General features: G+C 41.9%; 2 protein-coding genes across 4 annotated transcripts in view; one reads left to right on the top strand and one right to left on the bottom strand.

The window, feature by feature from the left end:
- Positions 1–4177, bottom strand: part of plcd3b (phospholipase C, delta 3b) — a 60797-nt gene extending 56620 nt beyond the window's left edge. The window contains exon 1 of the mRNA XM_014158672.3: positions 3717–4177. Coding sequence (XP_014014147.3) covers positions 3717–3798 — 82 coding nt within the window. The 5' untranslated portion in view covers positions 3799–4177. The remainder of the gene's footprint in view (positions 1–3716) is intronic.
- A 1197-nt stretch (positions 4178–5374) lies between these two features.
- acbd4 (acyl-CoA binding domain containing 4) lies at positions 5375–20994 on the top strand. Of its 3 annotated transcripts, none has more exons than XM_045702580.2 (11): positions 5375–5931; positions 6058–6268; positions 6530–6650; positions 7114–7198; positions 8000–8120; positions 8283–8540; positions 8791–8945; positions 9102–9315; positions 9738–9958; positions 15804–15863; positions 20775–20994. In XM_045702580.2, the coding sequence occupies exons 2-11, from the start codon at positions 6139–6141 to the stop codon at positions 20790–20792; spliced, it is 1383 nt and encodes a 460-aa protein (XP_045558536.2). In that variant the 5' UTR covers positions 5375–5931; positions 6058–6138; the 3' UTR covers positions 20793–20994. The 3 variants fall into 3 exon arrangements, with proteins under 3 accessions (XP_045558536.2, XP_014014149.2, XP_014014148.2); XM_014158674.3 differs by having other exon boundaries at positions 5392–5931; positions 19423–20798; XM_014158673.3 differs by having other exon boundaries at positions 5393–5915; positions 19423–20798.
- The last annotated feature ends 396 nt before the right edge of the window (positions 20995–21390 follow it).

Here is a 21390-nt window from a genome sequence, read left to right as displayed (position 1 = left end):
AGGATGGTGGAAGTTTTACCTTCAGAAAATGGCTGATGTAGCCCTGGAGCCATGTGCAATACCCTACGTTGGTAAGTACCTTTACTGCCAATGGTAAGCACCCACACAACCAGGGTTGTGTTCATCCAGGCTGCGTCACATCCGGCCATGATTGGGAGTCCCATAGGGCGGCGCACAATTGGCCCAGCGTTGTCTGGGTTTGGCCCGGGGTAGGCCGTCATTGTAAAAAATAATTTGCTCTTAACTGACTTGCCTAGTTAAATAAAGGTTCAATTTAAATTCATTAGGCACAAAATGTCAGAAAACAGACTGAAACAGGGAGAGGGACTCCCTAGAGTTGTCCAATAAGAAACGCTCATTTTCAAATCACCAAAGCAATTTAAAACATTTTTAATTGTGTGTCCTACTGAACATGACCCAGGGCTCAACAGTTGATTGTGGACACTGGACAGCATAGTAATACAGCATCTGGACACCAGTCTGTTTTTGCTTTAACTTATTTATTGTTAACTTGCCAAATCAGCAACATTGTTGAATGCATCCATTTTTCCCATTTTAGCAGACACACTTATCGAGTAACTTACAGGAGCAATTTGGGTTAAGTGCCTTGCTCAAAGGCAAATCGACTGATTTTTCACCTAGTCGGCTCGAGGATTCAAACCATCGACCTTTCGATTACTGGCCCAACACTCTTGACCACTAGGCTACCTGCCACCCAGGCTTATACATTAGGAAGGAAGAGACTGAATAGATTTCTGTTAGAAATGACCATGGAAAAGTAACTTGGCTAATTTGGGGGGCAGTTCCACCACCTCCAAATTTTATCTAAATGTAACCCTTGCCCACAATGGTGGGCTAGTTGGCACTGCCTTTACAGGGCACAGGAGAAGAATCTCCATTCATGCCCATCTGAACCAAGGCACCCAGGGTGTGGTTTTGGGCACCTATAGGGTGGGGTTGACCATGGCAGACAGACCTCCCACTCTGTTCCTGGCTACCCAGGGAATACAGTAGTACCATAGCTATAGAGTTCCGTTAGGAGGACCAACCATTAGAAATAGCCTGTATCCCACATTATGCCGACGCCACAAATGTTAACCTACTTGCACATCTGCCACATGAACTGCATGATTATTTTCTGACATGAAGTATGGGGTTGAAAACTGAGAGATCCCTGAAAGTAACGTTAAGTCATTACAAGTACAAGTGCAGCTGTTTGCAATTTGCCTAATGATTTTAAGATAAAGTCGGCTATTTACTTTAATACAAATGTGACAGTTTTGTGAAAGGATGCACCCACAAGCAGGGGCGTCATGAACCCATTATTTTAGAGGGGGAACAAAGTACGTGAGGATGGATGGGGGTGGTTAAAGAATTTTTTCAAACACCTGAAACAGCTTTTTCCTGCTGTCTCGGGCAATAATCATTATGCCTAATTCTATGTAAGAAAAATGTCATTTTTTCTGTATAGGTTACCTAAGCATACCTCTTGAGCAGTCTGTGTCCTGACTGGTGGTTATTTTCTTAAAGAAAAAAAAGATTCTTCTCTGCATCTTTGCTAAAAGATTGAAAGGAATGTGAGTTTTATTCAGTACATTTAGTAATTGCTTGCTTTTCTAAAAGCTAGAAACTTTCTATAGTCTAGAAACAATTAAGTTTAGTAATTAATTTAACATCTGAACAATTTTAAAACAGGACAAACCTGATGGCGCATGTGCCTTTGTGCATGACGCCACTGCCCACAAGTATAGAAAGTCTTTGGCTGCAGGCTTGCTGGAATACATAACGTGATTCAAAACTGCACACTGCTTGCAAATTTGAACTTTTATAGTTATTTCTAATTGCCAACATTTTGGTCTATCAACCTTGGCCAGAGCATGATTTTTAACAGACTTTGAAAAACGTATCTATTGTCCAATCAAATCAAACTTTGAGAGCCCAAGCACTTTCCCAGTGTTTCCCCAGATCAAGTATGAAGACATCTCTAGTCAGAACAGGCCTTGCACAAACCTTTTCCCCAGCACATTTTCTGGCTGGCACCTGCATTGCCTTCACTGTTTTCCTTATAAATTGGAGTTTGGACATCTATGCGTTCCTATCAAAAGTAAGTGGATTATTTTCTGTATATATCATGTTGTAATTTCTACTGTATGTATGTATGGATCATAATATATTTACTGTTTTATTCACGTTTTCAAGTAGTGGTGAGACATCATGCATTCCGATTCTTGCATAGATTGAAATGGACACATTCTTTTTTTTAAGGTTGTACTGATTTGATGAGCTAATGCTAAGCATTTGCTGGCTATGTGTGGCGCCATATTTGTTGACATTATACAATGCATTCTGGTTGTCATGTAAGTGTCTGTCAAACCAAAGACGTTATAACAAGAGATAGTAAATACAGTTTATATCAGTTTTATACCAATTTCCTGTATAAATAGCCTAAAAATATATATATATATGTAAACAGAATGTCTTAAATTGTGTTTTCTTGTAAAGCAGTGTGCTATTATATGATACAATATTAGTACTGGTTGCATTTAGAACTTGTCTAAGTCCTATCAACTGATTTCAGCCAGTGTATGGCTGAGGATTGACTGCATTGTTTGAATGGAATGTTGGCATAAAGTTAATTTGACAAATGAACGCTTTAATCATTACTCTAAAACTGTCTGGCTAGCTAACAAACATACAGTGCAGATAAATTCTTCAAATTCATAATTTTACAGTTGACCAACTTCCTGGCCAAAATGGCTGACCTTTATCCCATCATAAGAAGGTGCATGTCCATTCTAGTATTCTAATTCTATTGTGACAACCACAAACTGTCAACTCTATCTGGCTGACAGATTAAGGTAGAAAATGAATTTTTGCTCAAATATGTTACATTTAATTAGGTTAAATAATCATAAAGCAACTGAGTAAAAACAAAATTGCTACTGTGTATAACAACTGAATGAAGTTTGAACATTAACTCCATCCGATTTGTGTCTAAAGTATTGGGGATTTTTTCAAAACAATAATTTTGTATATTTTAAATATATTTCTGTTTTGAGTAACACCCTTATTTACACAATTTAAAATACAGAACGTTTTTCAAGAACCCCCGAATTATAGCCCTTCTATGTAAATTACACGTGTGGACCACAAGAGGTCAATTACCATGTAATAAATGCTGATAACTTTCTAATCAGAAATGTTACACTGATCAATTATTATTGGTTTGATTACTGATTTTCCCTCATTTTCTGGTGCGTTGAGTATACATAGCCTACTGGAAGCCCTTCAATGTAACGTTAATATCAGAACAGTGTATATTGCAGATACATTTTTTTTATCAATGTCTTCTCCCTTCTGTAATTTCAGGAATATAATATGACCTGTTCTGTAGCCTGCTGTACTGTTATTTGTGAAATAGTATGCACGAATTGTGGACACCGTAGAAATGTGTGTGCCAGTTATTAATGGTTAGCTAGCTAAAGAAATTATTGAACTAAAGTTACAACACAACCCAACAAGAGTGTGGCTCCAAGCATGTATGGGAGGCAAGGGATAGGATAGAGATAACGGTAGCAAGCTGTGTTTTTGTGAGCATACAGAGATAACGGTCCTGCCAGCCTACTACATGAAAAGACCTGGGCTATGAACCAGTTTGCCAGATATACATTTCTTTCACATTGAGATAGCTAACGTTTAATTCGCCAAATGCTTACCTAAATTTTTAAGAGGGTCGATAGTCTTTGATTCGGACGTCCCGGCTCCATTCTTCACAGGCTTCTTGCCGTTGCCTAGCATGATCAAAGACGCTGCCGCGTGAGCTCTCCCTCTTTCTGGGTTATCCCTAGCTAGCTAACGTTAGTTAGTTAGCTAGCTATATACGCCTATTGTTTAGCGAGTTCAGTTTTTCAAGGCCACCGAAAGATTATAGCACAGTTTACTGTTTTGATAAAAGGCTGTATCAAGTTCTTGCTAGAACATGTAGGCTAGTTCGTAACTGAGCTAGCTAGCTTTCTCCAAGACTGCAGCGCCTCATGATTTTATTCCTTTGGAGCAAAGGCGAGACTGAACAGCCAGCCCATCTTTGATTATGTCATGCCACGGATTGGAGGCAAACTGGGGTGTAATCATTAGTCTAAACCGTTGCAACGTTTTGCAACTACAAACGAGGGTTTCTATTGGAAACATTCAGGTATGTCCCTCCCCGTTTCGTTCCGTTTGCTTAAGTTTAAGAAACGTTTTGCAACAGATTTGGCGTAATGCACCTGAACAAGCGCACGAGAACGTTAACTGGTTATTATAGCCTGAGATCCGACGCTAACCATGCCAATGCACCTTGAATTCACATTTATTCAAATAAATGAAAAATAAAACACAATATTTAACAGTAATATTTCTCTGTAACAAGGAAAATATTGAAATTATAGGCTCTGCTGCCGTTGTGCTTGAATACCTCCTGGAAAAATATGTTTTTAGTACGCATGGGTTAGATTATCACAGTCAGAAAATCTTGAAGAACTGTGTCAAAACATTAACCTTTTTACTTTGGCCTTTCAAACCACACCCTGTGACATGCACAGTGGAGGGCTTGTTCATATACTGAACAAAAATATAAACGCAAAATGCAACAATTTCAAATATTTTACTGAGTTACAGTTCATATAAAGAAATCAGTCAATTGATATAAATTCATTAGGCCCTAATCAATGAATTTCACATGACTGGACAGGGGTGCAGCCATGGGTGGTCCTGGGAGCGCATGGGCCCACCCACTGGGAAGCCAGGCCCAGCCAATCAGAATGAGTTTTTCCCAACAAAAGGGCTTTATTACAGACAGAAATACTCCTCAATTTCATGAAATTATCTGGCAACAGCTCTGGTGGACATTCCTGCAGGCAGCATGCCAATTGCACGCTCCCTCAAAACTTGAGACATCTGTGTTATTGTGTTGTGTGAGAAAACTGCACATTTTAGTGTGGCTTTTTATTGTCACCAGCACAAGGTGTACATGTGTAATGATCATGTTGTTTAATCACCTTCTTGATATAGAGCGTTGGACTAGTAACCAAAAGGTTGCAAGATCGAATCCCCGAGCTGACAAGGTAAAAATCTGTTGTTCTGCCCCTGCCCCTGTCATTAAAATAAGAATTTGTTCTTAACTGACTTGCCTAGTTAAATAAAGGTAAAATAAAACATGTTGCGTTTATATTATTGTTCAGAATGGATAGGTGTAATCCTGGGAAAATATTGCCCCCTAGCCCTGGCTAGATAGAAATTGCAGTGGTGGACACATTAAATCTTTTTTGTATATATAGCATGTGATTGTTTGGCAATACAAGCACTGGTTTGTGCCACTGACCTATACGTGCTTATATATATAGGGCTACCTACATTTACAGTTTTCTGACAAATACTTTTATATGACAATAGCCCTTCTAAACACTGTAAAATAATAATAGCTTGCTAAAATTGACAAAATTGTGCTGCAACGTATTATTGCATTTGCTTATATAGTGTGCACTGTGCATGAAAATGATTAACATTGAACCAATCAAGAAATATATTTATTATTTTACACCGACACGCACATCTCGCAAATCACTTTGGAGAGGGCGTAGCCACATGTTGTCATGTGACCCAACACGGAAGACCACTCTGCAACTGCACAAAGTAAAGGATATTGAAGGTCTCGACAAACAACTTTATTAATTCGTTTGACTCAAATAATACAACTATCATCTGCAACATTAGCTTTGCATATCTGTAATTTGGGCGTTTTGAATGTTCTTCAAAACCTGCCATCCCATATCTGTCAACAACGTTTTTACAAGCGTGTTCGGTGCTGCTGTCATGACAAAAAGACTGGGCGACTACAAGTGATTTGAGCAGAGATTCGGAGGCACCAACTACAAAAGGCAAGTGGACTAACCGGTTCGTACTCAATCTTGTTCTCGACTCAATACTTATCAATGTTGTTTGTTATTGTGTTAGAACCAGCAGCAGGTTTGCTAACTTACCATATCATTCGTTATGTCATCGAATTATGTGCCTTTCCAGCTCGTTTCAGTCCTATTGATTCGTCGTTGGTTTGAGTTGGCGAAGGACATCGTAGCAGTCCCTTGTCGCTGCCCCGGTTGAATGCCACAGGGCTGTGCCTTCATAGAGAGACGGCAGTTTGCAATGCCAGTTCCAGTTATGGCAGAGTCGGTGGACCACCAGAAACGCTTCCAGGCCGCTGTCGACGTCATTCAAAACCTTCCCAAAAGTGGTGGGCGACTTGTATACAGGGACATAACCTATATCTATTTAATACCTGTGATATCATATAACAGAATTGGCAGTGTATAGACATATAATTAGTTGTTGTGTTTTGTAAACAAAGCTCCATTGAGTGCTTAGCTGAAAGCTCATTAGGCCCAACCAGTGATTGTATTGATCAGCTACTGCTACTCTTTTACACAAGGCTTCCCTACATGTAGGTCAACCAAAGTGTAATAGACACTGAATAACAACTGAATAACTCTTGCAGGTGCCTACCGGCCCCCCTATGAAGTGATGCTGCGGTTCTACTGCCTGTACAAGCAGGCGGTGTGCGGACCCTGCACGGTGTCTCGACCAGGCTTCTGGGACCCAGTAGGTCGCTATAAATGGTGAGTGTGTGTCTGCACAAGTGGATATGAGAGGCTGTATATGTGTGTCTGCGTGGGTGAATGTACATATTTAGGAGTGTAATTTGATCCAAGATCTGTGGTTAGGGACAACTTCTACCTCGAGCCAAACTAGTTGAGTCAGGTAAGAGTGTTTCAGTTGGCAGGCGCCTCCACACCAGGTGTGGTTTTAACTCATTAACGTTTGGACTGGCACTACAACTGCTGACAGCTGTCACAATCCCTTACTATTCACTGTTACTTCTCAAGTGCATGTGTGCTGATGTTGTACAGCATGGAGTTATTCCCCCTCTAACGGTGATTGTTCCTTACCAAACTAACACCTCACTCGTAGTCCATTGGGCGGTACTCTTTTTCAGATGATATACTATCAGTGGTACGAAGATGATGATATAGAGAGACGTTAGCTAGAGAACACTGTTTTGGTGTCGTTTTGTATCCATAGGGATGCCTGGAGCCGATTAGGGGAGATGAGCAGTGAGATTGCCATGGCGGCGTACGTGGATGAGATGAAGAAAGTGGCACAAGAGGTACAGCTGAGTCGTCCTACTCCTTCATGCACATCCAAATAAACATATGTGCTACTCTACCTTTTTTTATACCAGGAACAGCTAACATTAAAACTAGCACTCCGGAACCGTCTAAATCAGTGCCGGCTAACCGTCAGAGGGACTGGTCGGCAACCTAACGGGCCAGTGTTGGTCCGTGGGCCATCATATTGTATGTGTTTAGACTGAAGGTAGACAGCGTTTTGACGTTGCCACGAGCATCACCGAAGATATGGAGATGATCAGTGCAAGACTGTGATCTCACACGGTTGCACAGAGTATCTGCGCATGTGCGTGGGTGCGCTTCACGCTGCTACAACGTTGTAGCTACGGGACCAAAACTGCAAAGAAGTTTAGCCCCGCGCTTCAACACTCTTAAGTTGTTGCAGAAATCGACACGATATTGCTGTTTACCGCGTGCATCGCCGAGTCTACTTTTGAATATAAACATGCACACCACAACCACCCTGTATCTTCTTTTGGGGATGGGAATAAAAGCCTTGGGGCCCGTAATCACAAAACATCTCAAGGTATGATTGTTGATCTAGGATCATGTCGTCGTCCCCCGTCATGTAATCTTATTCATTATGATCTATCGAAAGAGAACATGTATCGTAGTTGAGCAGTCCTGCCTGATCTGAGATATGAATACTGACCCTGTTGTTTAGTTAATCAATTCCTCCTGCATACTGTACATCATATAACAATGAATTGTTATCTTATAGCATATACATGCATTCGCATAAAGAGCCCCAATTGAGAGAAAAAATGTCTCCTGTGTAGGTTATTGACACAATGCCCATCAATGAGAAGACTGCATCACTGTTCCACCACTTTGAGCCCCTTTACGTGGTCATCCACGACATGCCCCGGCCACCAGACACGCTGCTGGACTTAAGAGATGGTCAGTGGACTACTAGACTTTAGACCACTATCTGAATTGTTGGTGTTGAAAGAAAACATTCCCTGCATGTTATCTGAGCCTCAGTCATATAAGGTCACAATATGCTCAAATGGACTTTGAATTACTGTGTGTTTGTGTGCGTGTGCGTGCGTGCTTGCGTAGAGATTAAGGGCATTGACAAGGCAGCCAGTCCAGTGGAGGTTGAACAAGAGAGGGAGACCCAAGAAGAACCTGTCCCAGATAAGGACCCTGCACTAGATGAAGAGCCTTCCCTGGAGCAGGTGCCTGTCCCAGGCGAAGAACCCATCACAGAGGTACCTACCCTGGAAGAGGTGGCCCTCGCAGAGAAGGTGCCTGTCCCAGAAGAGGTGCCCAGTCAGACACAACAACAACCAGTCACCTTCACCAGTGAACCTCAGGGTAAGAGTCATGCTCACCTCTCTCTGTTTCAAGAGACTAAATCCTGCTAAGCTAGAGGGTAGCTACAGTATATGCACACCCAGGCAAGAAAATACTGTCACTCCATAGAACCCATACCAGATGGATGGATGGACGGATGGATAGGCAAATGGATATTTACCCACTTGTAGCTAACTTGATGCATTTTCTATTCAACACAACTGACTCTCTCCTAACTATACTGTTGATATGTCTCACAATGGTTACACAGGGCCAAATGTACAAGGCTTCCTCTTTCCAGAGCCTGTTCCTGAGCTTGTTCCGTCTGAGGCCATGGGGTCGTCTGAGGTGTTGTTGACCAGCGACTCAGAGAGTGAGATCTTCGTTGACTCTGTGGATTCTGTGGAAAAGCTGGACAATATCAAGGTACCTAAGGGCCTGAAATAATGAGACTTTAAAAGAATGCGAGTTCTGTCCTCTCCTTTCAATCTAAGTTGTTGTTCTCTGGGTCCTTTGTAAGTGGATCCAAGTAAAGGACCGTATTCTGTATGTATGTATGTGTGTTTGTTTGTTTATACACAGGTTGTCCCCAAGTCAAAGTCAAACGGACTCCATAACGGCCATGCTTACTCGGAGCCCTCCTCAGTCCAAGCCAATCACACAGAGACGGTCTGCCAGGCAACGCAGGTGGGGGCAGGGCAAGGTGGAGAGGGGGCGGGGGATGGAGGGGGACCGCCCATGAGGAGGAGTCGGGATGCAGGAAGAGAGGGGATGAGGGACCACGGATGGAGAGAACGTGAGTTAAAGGCTCTTTCTCTCATTTTCCTAGAATATCTGTCCTCTCCTTGCCTTTTCTTCTTCATTGCACTGATCTAAGAAAAGAGCGGAACAGGTGAAAGCCAGCTTAATAGTGAGTCCACCATATCATTTTCATTTTTCAAGTATTTTTCAATCTGTGCAGATGAAGGGGAGGTGAGATACAGAATTCTATGTAATTGTGTTAGAGCCAGAGAGAGTGTGTGAATGAACGTGTGTGTATGTGCAAGTATTCCTGTTGTGTGTGTGTGTGTGTGTGTGTGTGTGTGTGTGTGTGTGTGTGTGTGTGTGTGTGTGTGTGTGTGTGTGTGTGTGTGTGTGTGTGTGTGTGTGTGTGTGTGTGTGTGTGTGTGTGACGTGCATGCGGCATATATGCCAATTACACATATGCACTATGCCTAGGTGGTGTTCCCCAGGGAAGCCCCAGGCGGGCGGGGAGAGAGGCCCTGGGGGCAGGGGGAGGGGCTGGCCGAGGGGGAGGAGACGGCTCAGAGGGAGGGGCTCAGAGGCTGCAGGACATCCAGGTGCAGCAGCAGATCCTGCTGGCCCTACGGAGGCTCAGGGAGGACATGCGGAGCGTCATGGAGAGACTGGAGGCAGTGGAGAGACTAGCCGCAGCACAGGTAGGTATGATTTGATGTATCCATAGAGTTGAATAGAGAGCATGGAGATTAAACATTTTAGTAATTTAGCAGACACTCTTATCCAGAGTGCCTTACAATTAGTGCATTCATCTTCATCTTAAAGAGGAATCGAAACACCCCTAAGTTACCAATTTCTTGCAATTATTATTCATAGTAAGGCATAAAGATTCATGAAAGAAATACGTTTTAACTAGAGGTTTAGTACAATGTACTTCTTAATGGATCTAAACTGGATAATCATTTAGATTTTTTTTCTTGGTCCTGTGCATTTCTAAATCAAACAAAAACACGTGTGAACACCCTCAAATGTTCTTATTATTTTAGAAGCAATAGTGAATTGTGCAAGGGTGCCAATATATTAGAGCGCAACAGTAGCCTAGCTTTTCCTGGGGCTTCACAAGAGTAGAGGATGAGCTAAAATCATGTTGAGGTACGTAAATGCGCAGGACAACAGTGAAGACTAGAGATCACGCACCTATACTGAACAAAAATGTAAATGCAACAATTTCAAATATTTTACTGAGTTACAGTTCATATAAGGAAATCAGTCAATTGAAATTCATTCATTAGGCCCTAATCTATGGATTTCACGTGACTGGGAATACAGATATGCATCTGTTAGTTACAGATACCTTAAACATTTTTAAAATAAAAGTAGGTGTGTGGATCAGAACCAGTCAGTATCTTGTGCGACCACCATTTGCCTCATGCAGCGCGACATCTCCTTCGCATAGAGTTAATCAGGCTCTTGATTGTGGAATGTTATCCCATTCCTCTTCAATGGCTGTGCGAAGTTACTGGATATTGGCGGGAACTGGAACACGCTGTCGTACACGTTGATCCAGAGCATCCCAAACATGCTCAATGGGTGATGTCTGCTGAGTATGAAGGGGCCATGGAAGAACAGATATTTTCAGCTTCCAGGAATTGTGTACAGATCCTTGCGACATGGGGCCGTGTATTATCATGCTGAAACATGAGGTGACGGCGGGGGATGAATGGCACGACAATGGGCCTCAGGATCTGGTCACGATATTTCTGTGCATAAAAAATGCCATAAATAAAATACAATTGTGTTCATTGTCCGTAGCTTATGCCTGCCCATACCATAACCCCACCGCCACCATGGGGCTCTCTATTCACAACGTTGACAACAGCAAACCGCTCGCCCACACGACACCATACATGTGGTCTGCGGTTGTGAGGCCGGTTGAAAGTACTGCCAAATTCTCTAAAACGACATTGGAGGCAGCTTATTGTAGAGAAATTGAAATGTTATTCTCTGGCAACAGCTCTGGTGGACATTCCTGCAGTCAGCATGGCTATTGCACAATTCCTAAAAATTGGAGACATCTGTGACATTGTGTTGTCTGACAAAACTGCACATTTTAAAGTAGCCTTTTATTGTCCCCAACACAAGATACTACTGTGTCATGATATTGCTTTTTAATCACCTTCTTGATATGCCACACCTGTCAGATTGATGGATTATCTTGGCAAAAGAGAAATGCTCAGTGTAGTTAGAAGCTCATTCTTAACCTTCATTTGTTGGCTAAATAGTATTATTGCAATATTATTATTATTATTATTGCGTGTAATTTCTATTTTCAAATGGTTGTCAATTTCATCTTCAACACACTATATCGCACTAGCCGTACTACTCTCACTTTCATACTATCCCCTCTTCAAACTCTCCCCAGCAATTGATTTGATATTATGACTTAAACAGAATACAGGCTAGCTGGACCTACTGCAGGTATTTTGTCATTTGACACATTTGACGAATTTGTCATTTGAGATGAAGGGTGCACTGTGGGTTTCGCAGGCATGCAAAAAGCTTCCCATTAGCCTACGTTTTTAGGGAAAATAAAATTATCCTACACTAGGCCTACAACACAATTCAATGAAGAATGTTGTCATTGTTTTCAAGAGAGTACAAAACTGTAAACCTACTGTAGACTATTTGAATAACTGCTTAAAAGCTCTGCGTTTTTAATGTATGTTTATTCCAAAATATAGCTGGACACAGCCCTTAGCCGTGATATATTGGCCATATTCCACAAACCCCTGAGGTGCCTTATTACTATTATAAACTGGTTACCAATGTACAGTTGAAGTCGGAAGTTTCCATAAACCTTAGCCAAATACATTTAAACTCAGTTTTTCACAACTCTTGACATTTAATCCTAGTAAAAATTCCCTGTCAGTTAGGATCACCACTTTATTTTAAGAATGTGAAATGTCAGAATAATAGTTGAGTGATTTATTTAAGCTTTTATTTATTTCATCACATTCCCAGTGGGTCAGAAGTTTACATACACTCAATTGGTATTTGGTAGCATTGCCTTTAAATTCTTTAACTTGGGTCAAACATTTTGGGTAGCCTTCCAGAAGCTTCCCACAATAAGTTGGGTGAATTTTGGCCCATTCCTCCTGACAGAGCTGGTGTAACTGAGTCAGGTTTGTAGGCCTCCTTGCTCACACACGCTTATTCAGTTCTGCCCACAAATGTTCTATAGGACTGAGGTCAGGGCTTTGTGATGGCCACTCCAATACCTTGACTTTGTTGTCCTTAAGCCATTTTGCCACAACTTTGGAAGTTTGCTTGGGGTCAATGTCCATTTGGAAAACCCATTTGCGACCAAGCTTTAACTTTCTGACTGATGTCTTGAGATGTTGCTTCAATATATCCACATAATTTTCCTCCCTCATGAAGCCATCTATTTTGTGAAGTGCACCAGTCCCTCATACAGCAAAGCACCCCCACAACATGATGCTGCCACCCCGTGCTTCACGGTTGGGATGGTGTTCTTCGGCTTGCAAGCCTCCCCCTTTTTCCTCCAAACATAAAGATGGTCATTACGGCCAAACAGTTCTATTTTTGTTTCATCAGACCAGAGGACATTTCTCCAAAAAGTACAATCTTTGTCTCAGAATGTGCAGTTGCAAACCCTAGTCTGGCTTTTTTTATGGCGGTTTTGGAGCAGTGGCTTCTTCCTTGCTGAGCGGCCTTTCAAGTTATGTTGACATAGGACTCGTTTTACTGTGGATATAAATTATTTTGTACCTGTTTCCTCGAGCATCTTCACAAGGTCCTTTGCTGTTGTTCTGGGATTTATTTGCACTTTTCGTGTCAAAGTACATTAATCTCTAGGAGACAGAACGTGTCTCCTTTCTGAGCTGTATGACGGCTGCGTGGTCCCATGCTGTTTATACTTGCGTACTATTGTTTGCACAGATGAACATGGTACATTCAGGGGTTTGGAAATTGCTCCCAAGGATGAACCAGACTTGTGGAGGTCTACAATTTTTTTTGAGGTCTTGGCTGATTTCTTTTGATTTTCCCATGATGTCAAGCAAAGAGGCACTGAGTTTGAAGATACGCCTTGAAATACATCCACAGGTACACCTCCAATTGACTCAAATGATGTCAATTAGCCTATCAGAAGCTTCTAAAGCCATGACATAATTTTCTGGAATTTTCCAAGCTGTTTGAAGGCACAGTCAACTTAGTGTGTATGAACTTCTGACCCACTGGAATTGTGATACAGTGAATTATAAGTGAAATAATCTGTCTGTAAACAATTGTTGGAAAAATGACTTGTGTCATGCACAAAGTAGATGTCCTAACCAACTTGCCAAAACTATAGTTTGTTAACAAGAAATTTGTGGAGTGGTTGAAAAACGAGTTTTAATGACTCCAACCTAAGTGTATGAAAACTTCCGACTTCAACTGTAGTTAGAGCTTTAAAAATATGTTTTGTCTTACCCGTGGTATACGGTCTGATATACCATGATTGTCAGCCAATCAGGACTCGAACCACCCAGTTTATAATCCCAAATATATCCTAATGCATCTACCCATAGCCTATAGGCCTGGCATGTATAGTCAACCTTTCGCATCGGCTATGGGTCTAGGCAACTCTTTACAATTTACACGGTGCAGAGAGGCACATTTGCAGGCCAGTCATATGGTGTATTTTGTTAGGATGTATTAGCGTTAGCCATCGGAAATATGGGCTTCTCCTGATATACTGAGAATGCCCTGCCTGTCGTGGATCATCATTCTCCCAAGTCGTCCTATAAATAATGTGGCCACCAGTATGCTTGAAGAGATGGAGACCTGAACACTGTTGAAAAAGAGGAATAAATCCAAAACTGAGGCTTAAATGCAAAAATAGAGATGTTTTATTGGGAGCAATATGCTCACAGGCCCAGTTATTCATGTAAAGCTTACCGTGTGCGCTGCCGCCTCTCCAAGACATGGAGCCCCTCCATCCACAGGCAAGATGGTAGTAACTAGGTACTTCACATACTGTAGCTACTGTACTTCCATAATAAAAGTGACTTTGTTTATTTAGAATTTTAACAAGATTTGAACAAGCTATACTGGACATTAGGCATCAAGAGTTTAATGCAAATATATTTAGCATACTATTGAAACGAGAGAGCTGTCACTCCCTACAGTAAAAGCCTTCAGAAATCAACGTTCCAAATTGTTCTATCCAACCGATGCAATTGCCGCTAGCGTCATTACCACGGCAATTGTAATGGCGGAACCCAGTCCCAAATTAGCATTTTATCAAAATATTCAAAGTAGAAATGTGTATAATGCAAACATGCAGGTCACATAGGATTTGTATAGATTGTTTTATTTGACATACCTTGTAAAATGTTTGCATTCCCCTTTAAGGTAGCTAGGTAAGTCAACCATGTATCACAGTCACTAACCACATTTTCATCCAGTTTTTGTGAGTAAAGTCATAACGTATAAAAAAAAAAACAATCATGACAGCTGTTTCGGTACAATTGTATAAATGCCGACAGATAATTTGTTCGTTTGACATGGTGGGATTATTTTCTGTAAAACTAATTACTAATTACTGTAAAACTAATTAAAACTTATACTTGACTGCCGTTTGACAAATACAAATATTCTTGCTCTTATCCATAATAATCTCATCATGTAGACTAGCCTACCTGCACAGCCTTCCCGCACTGTATCTGCCAGCTGTTGGCTAGACCGCACATGCCAAGACCAGAGTGGGCACATTTGCTATTTAACGCAACAGTTTTTGTGACAAAACTATCGGTAGAGTTGGAAATGTGATGGAAACAAATTGAATTTGAGATTTTTTATTCGGTAAATGAATTTAAGCAAAAAATGTACATTTTGTGTGCACTACGTCATCACACAGTGATATTTATCCGCAACAAGTCAGTTTAGTGGAAACACACCACTAGTGGGAAAATCTGCATATTTTCTTTATGCAGATTTTTGAATATTTGTATTTATTTATTAACTATGCAAGTCAGTTAAGAACAAATTCTTATTTACAATGACTGCCTACCCTGGTCAAACCCGGACGATGCTGGGCCAATTGTGCGGCACACTACGGGACTCCCAATCATGGCTGGATGTGATGCAGCCTGGATTTGCATGAAAAATCTTTCGCCAATTGGATGGAAACCTAGCTACTGTAAAAATATTTTACCAAAAAATCTGTGCAAGTGTTAGTGCAAGAAAGGCAAGTACAATGGTAGGGTGTTAGTTATTATATATTTTTTTTTACCCTCAATGGCGCTGCCCATGCTGTCACAAGAGGCCATTAGAAAGACATTAGCTCTCTAGTACATCTCTATGGGTGTATCTTTCTGTAATGAGCGGTGAAGTTGAGCATGAAAGCATCTACTGACGACCATCTGGCATTTTCTTTCATATACGTTCTAGACCTTGGTTAAATACATACTGTATGTTGAATACCTTCATATATTTAAAAGTATTGGAGTATTTTGTGTATTCACCAATGTATCCCATCACCAGGCCCAGAATTCAGACTGGAGACCATGTCTTCAGTGTGCTGCCTCAGCCGCCCAATCAGAGGTAAGCATGTGGAGGTATCCGAAAATTCAATGTGCATCTATTTATCTCTGTCTTACTAGCTTTTGGCAATATGCTCATTGTGGTTTGTACAGTTACAGTAGTGTGGTCACAAATTCAGGTCCTGGAGAGCTACTGTAAAGGGTGTGCAGGGTTTTCCCCCCAGTCCCAGCACTGTCTGTAACATATTTTGTACATTATGTTGCTGCTACCATCTCTTATGACCGAAAAGAGCTTCTGGAAATCAGAACAGCGATTACTCACCTTGAACTGGACGAAGAATTTCTCTTTAATGAGTCAGACGAGGGATTTACTCAAGACACCTGAACAGGCCCTCATCCCCGTCATTCGCAGGAGAACGAGACGTAAAAGATATCGCAGAAGGAGATCAGATCCGCCAACGATGGCTAATCTGCCGTCGCCATCGGTACTATTGACCAACGTACAATCACTGGATAATAAATTGGACGAACTAAAAGCACGTATATCCTACCAACAGGACATTAAAAACTGTAATATCTTATGTTTCACTGAGTTGTGGCTGAGCGACGACATGAATAACATATAGCTGGCGGGTTATACACTGTACAGCAGCCTCTGGTAAGACAAGGGGAGGCGGTCTATGTATATTTTTAAACAACAGCTGGTGCACGATATCTAAGGAAGTCTCGAGGTTTTGCTCGCCTGAGGTAGAGTATCTCATGATAAGCTGTAGACCATACTATCTACCTAGAGTTTTCATCGGTATTTTTCGTAACTGTCTACATACCACCACAGACCAATGCTGGCACTAAGGCCTAAGACCCAATGAGCTGTATTCCGCCATAGGCAAACAGGAAAACGCTTCATCCAGAGGTGGCGCTCCTAGTGGCCAGGGACTTTAATGCAGGGAAACTTAAATCCGTTTTACCAAGTTTCTACCAGCATGTTAATTGTGCAACAAGAAGGAAAAAACTCTCGACCACCTTACTCCACACACAGGCACTTTCAAAGCTCTCCCTCGCCCTCCATTTGGCAAATCTGACCATAATTCTATCCTGTTTCCTGCTTACAAGCAAAAATTAAAGCGGGAAGCACCAGTGACTCGGTCAATAAATGAAAGTGGTCAGATGAAGCAGATGCTATGCTACAGGACTGTTTTGCTTGCACAGACTGGAATATGTTCCGGGATTCTTCCGATGGCATTGGAGTACACCACATCAGTCACTGGCTTCATCAATAAGTGCATCGATGACGTCGTCCCCACAGTGACTGTACGTACATACTAGGGATGCACAATATATCGGTGAGCATATCGGAATCAGACGATATTAGCTAATAATGTCGGTATCGGCCCGATGTCTAGTTTAACACTGATGTGCAAAACTGATGTCAAAGCTGACGTGCATACCTATATAACGTAAATACAGTGCTACACAGAATAAAAACAGAAAAATACTAAGCACAGACTTCCAACAACTAAACAAGTTCAAGTCAATCAGTCATTTGAAAGAGTAAGAACATTTCAGGAAGACAACTCAAAGGCGAAATCCATTAACGCCAAGACAATGGAATTCATTGCCCCTGACAATCAACCGTCCTCTGTCGTGGATGATGTTGACTTTCACCGACTGGTCGAGCCCGGTACACACTATTTTTCAGATGTTGCCCTACCGGCGTTACACAGTATTGTTGAAACACACATCTTTGAGCTACGTGCTATGGGCGTTGCTGCTATTAGCTTCACGACTGACATTTGGACCAGCGATGTCATCCCCATGAGCATGCTGAGTCTGACAGCACAGTGGGCCGACGAGGATTTCATACTAAGGAAAGCCGTATTGCATGCTCAAGAATGTGCTGGTTCTCATACCGCTGCTGCCATTTCAATGGCATTTGAGAACATGTTTGAAACTTGGAAACATGAACACACTCCTAGCACCATTGGAACAACTGACTCGAGAAATAAGCTAATCAACTGCGTCTGCAGCAGACGTGATACCCTCTGTCATGGCATTGAAACGCCTGCTCAACAAAACTGACACAGACCGTGGGGTTAAAACGTACAAAAGTACTCGAGGCTGTGAACAAGTGATTTGGCGGCATTCTCTCTGAGCCTCTTCACTGTGTCGCCACCATGCTCGATGCTAGGTACAAGGACCGATACTTCAATGCAGACAAAAAATAGTTTACGTGAAATGTTACATACACAGCTGGACAAGATGAAAACGGACCCAGTGACAGTACGCTCTGGGGAAGACAGACAGCTGAAACTTCACTGCTTGACATGTATGATGAAATCCTGGTTGAGAATGAAATGACTGAGCAAATGAACAATGAAACGGCACATCAAGTAAGTGAAAGAAATAGGTTTGGGGACATACGTAAATGGCAACAAAATAACGTTTTGGTCTGTGTGTGTGTGTGTGTGTGTGTGTGTGTGTGTGTGTGTGTGTGTGTGTGTGTGTGTGTGTGTGTGTGTGTGTGTGTGTGTGTGTGTGTGTGTGTGTGTGTGTGTGTGTGTGTGTGTGTGTGTGTGTGTGTGTGTGTGTGTGTGTGTGTGTGTGTGTGTGTGTGTGTGTGTGTGTGTGTGTGTGTGTGTGTGTGTGTGTGTGTGAGACCTTTATTTAACTAAGCAAGTCAGTTAAGAACAAATTCTTATTTACAATGACGGCCAAACCCGGATGATGCTGGGCCAATTGTGCGCCACTCTATGGGACTCCCAATCAAGGCCGGATGTAATACAGCCTGGATTCGAACCGGGGACTGTAGTGATGCCTCTTGCACTGAGATGCAGTGCCTTAGACCACTGCGTCCGTGTGTGTGTTAACTATTTAACTGTATTAGAATGCTTAAAAGGTTAACCGAAAGTTATCGGTTATCAATATCATTTTTTTGGAGAGGAAGATATTGGTATCGGCGCATCCCTAGTGTACATACCCCACCCAGAAGCCATGGATTACAGGCAACATCCGCACTGAGCTAAAGGGTAGAACTGCCGCTTTCAAGGAGCGGGACTCTAACCCGGAAGCTTGTAAGAAATCCCACTATGCCCTCCGACGAACCATCAAACAGGCAAAGCGTCAATAGAGGACTAAGATCAAATCGTACTACACCGGCTCTGAAGCTCGTCGGATGTGGCAGGGCTTGCAGACTACAAAGGAAAGCGCAGCCGAGAGCTTCCCAGTGACACGAGCCTACCAGACGAGCTAAATTACTTCTATGTTCACTTCGAGGCTAGTGACACTGAACATGCATGAGAGCATCAGCTGTTCCGGACGACTGTGTGATCATGCTCTCCGCAGCCGATGTAACTTAACTGCATTGTTGGTTTAGGGCTTGTATGTAAAGATTTCATACTAAGGTCTATATACCTGTTGTATTCGGCGCATGTGACAAATAAAATTTGATTTGAACACACTTGGTTCAACTAATCAAGACAGTCATAAGTGGGATTGGGCATGTTAATACTTGGCTGGAACAAAAGCCGACACATCCTCTACAGCAGTTATGAATTCATTCCTATTAGAATATTGTACATTTTAAGGTTTGTCACCCTAAATGTCCCATATGCTCTTCTCAGGAGTGTTGGTGGCCGTTCCCTGAAGTATCAGGACGGACGATGCTGCTTCTGCTGCTGTGGCCCCTGATGGCTCAGGGCATAGTCTTTCTACTGCGGAAGGGCCAAAAGAAGGCCCGTATCTCTACTTGAAGCCAACGGACCACAAAGTAGTCCCATATCCCCCCCCTTAGGAATCCATTGGAGAAAGAAGAGAAAGATTTCTTTTTTATTTCAATAGGAATCTATGGGACAATGGAGGTCGTTAGCAGATCTGTTTTTGGTGTCTTGCAAACTCCTATGGTCATTGGTGTGACAATGACAATAGGACAGCACAAACATATATGGGACAATGGAGGTTGTGTATTTCCACATGAATCCACTGGAAGAAGTTGTTGGCAGTCCTATAGGACATGATTGGAGGAGAAAGTCTGTCACTCTCTTCAGTACTGTTATGTACATTGCTCAAGTATTGGGAGACACCTGAACATGTTTAAATGACAAATGTATCACATGCTGTGCTGTTCTTTTAACCTTCAGGTTGAAGGACCTGGTCCCGTATTCACAAAGAGTACTGACATATGATCAGTTTGCCTTTTAGATCATAGTGGAAGGAGATCATCATAATGATTCGAGATCAGACTGTTATTCTTGAGACACTTTTTGAATACGGGACCCTGATCCACTTTGGTGTTCCTTGTCCCCTCACTAACACTAATAAATAAGACTAAACAGCTATAAATTAAATCATGAATCACAGAATTGTTTTCAAATAAATAATTGGGATGAATAAGCACTTTTCCCAGATTATATTTGATCCAATGATTTCAGTGGGGCACAGAATTGGATATGAGTGCACTGGCAATTGCTCCAGAATTCACACGAGATAGACAATGTTCAGTTGATATGTAAAGGAGATATTATTCTACTTAGTGTAGTAGAGTTAAAATGGTTATTCCATAAAACTTCTAATTATTAGAATAGTACACAACGCAGAACAGAACAACCAGGTTGAGGGTCAGTGGCCAAAGCCCGCGAACAGGAATATTCCAAGTTCAGACAGAAGGGGGGAGTCAGATCGCTATGATCGCCAGGAACTTTACTTTTGGTCTCTATTTTTAATTGTTGCGCTACTGATGATGCCTGTTGATGTTAGGTAGGCAGCTACAGTAGCTGAATGATAACATCTTCGGGTTTTGTTTCATTAAATGTATTTTATTTCATCTGGGTGCTTGCGTCACCTACCAACACCCTGGTACTACCCGTAGCTCCCGTTATTCTCAGTCCGAGAAAACACAGAGAGAAAGAACAACTTGTCAGATGGTACATTGGAGACTGATGTGTTCCTGTCCTGTCTTTTCACAATACTATTGCAGATCAACATAAAAGCCTAAAAGACAGCCGTGGTGTCGCTCTTCATTTCTTGGTTCTCCTGTGGTACATAACAGACCCGCTACAGATTGGTGCCGTGACCCGGATCAACAGATCAGCTGCAGCAGATCGCTGGGGGACCCCTACACAGAACTGGATCGACATCACACGTTTAGAACATTTGAGGGCAAGGTGAAGATCATCAAAGGTTAGTGCTGCATTTAGCTGTGGTTTTGGTTTTTGTGACATATATGCTTGCTTTGAAAATGGCTGTGTGATTTATTTTTGGCAGGGTACTCTCCTGACATAATCTAATGTTTTGCTTTCGCTGTAAAGCCTTTTTGAAATCGGACAATGTGGTTAGATTAACCTCCCTGGGAAGGTGGGACGTTTGCGTCCCACCTAGTCAACAGCCAGTGGAATCGCGTGGCGCGAAATACAAATACCTCAAAAATGCTATAACTTCAATTTCTCAAACATATGACTATTTTACACCATTTTAAAGACAATACTCCCGTTAATCTAACCACATTGTCCGATTTCAAAAAGGCTTTACAGCGAAAGCAAAACATTAGATTATGTCAGGAGACTACCCTGCCAAAAATAATCACAGCCTTTTTG

The sequence above is a fragment of the Salmo salar genome, chromosome 19, assembly GCF_965601325.2.
Source record: "Salmo salar chromosome 19, fSalSal1, whole genome shotgun sequence".
In the NCBI taxonomy this organism is placed as follows: domain Eukaryota; kingdom Metazoa; phylum Chordata; class Actinopteri; order Salmoniformes; family Salmonidae; genus Salmo; species Salmo salar.
The sequence above is the reverse complement of the archived record's forward strand: the minus strand, read 5'-3'. Positions and strand labels throughout refer to the sequence as shown.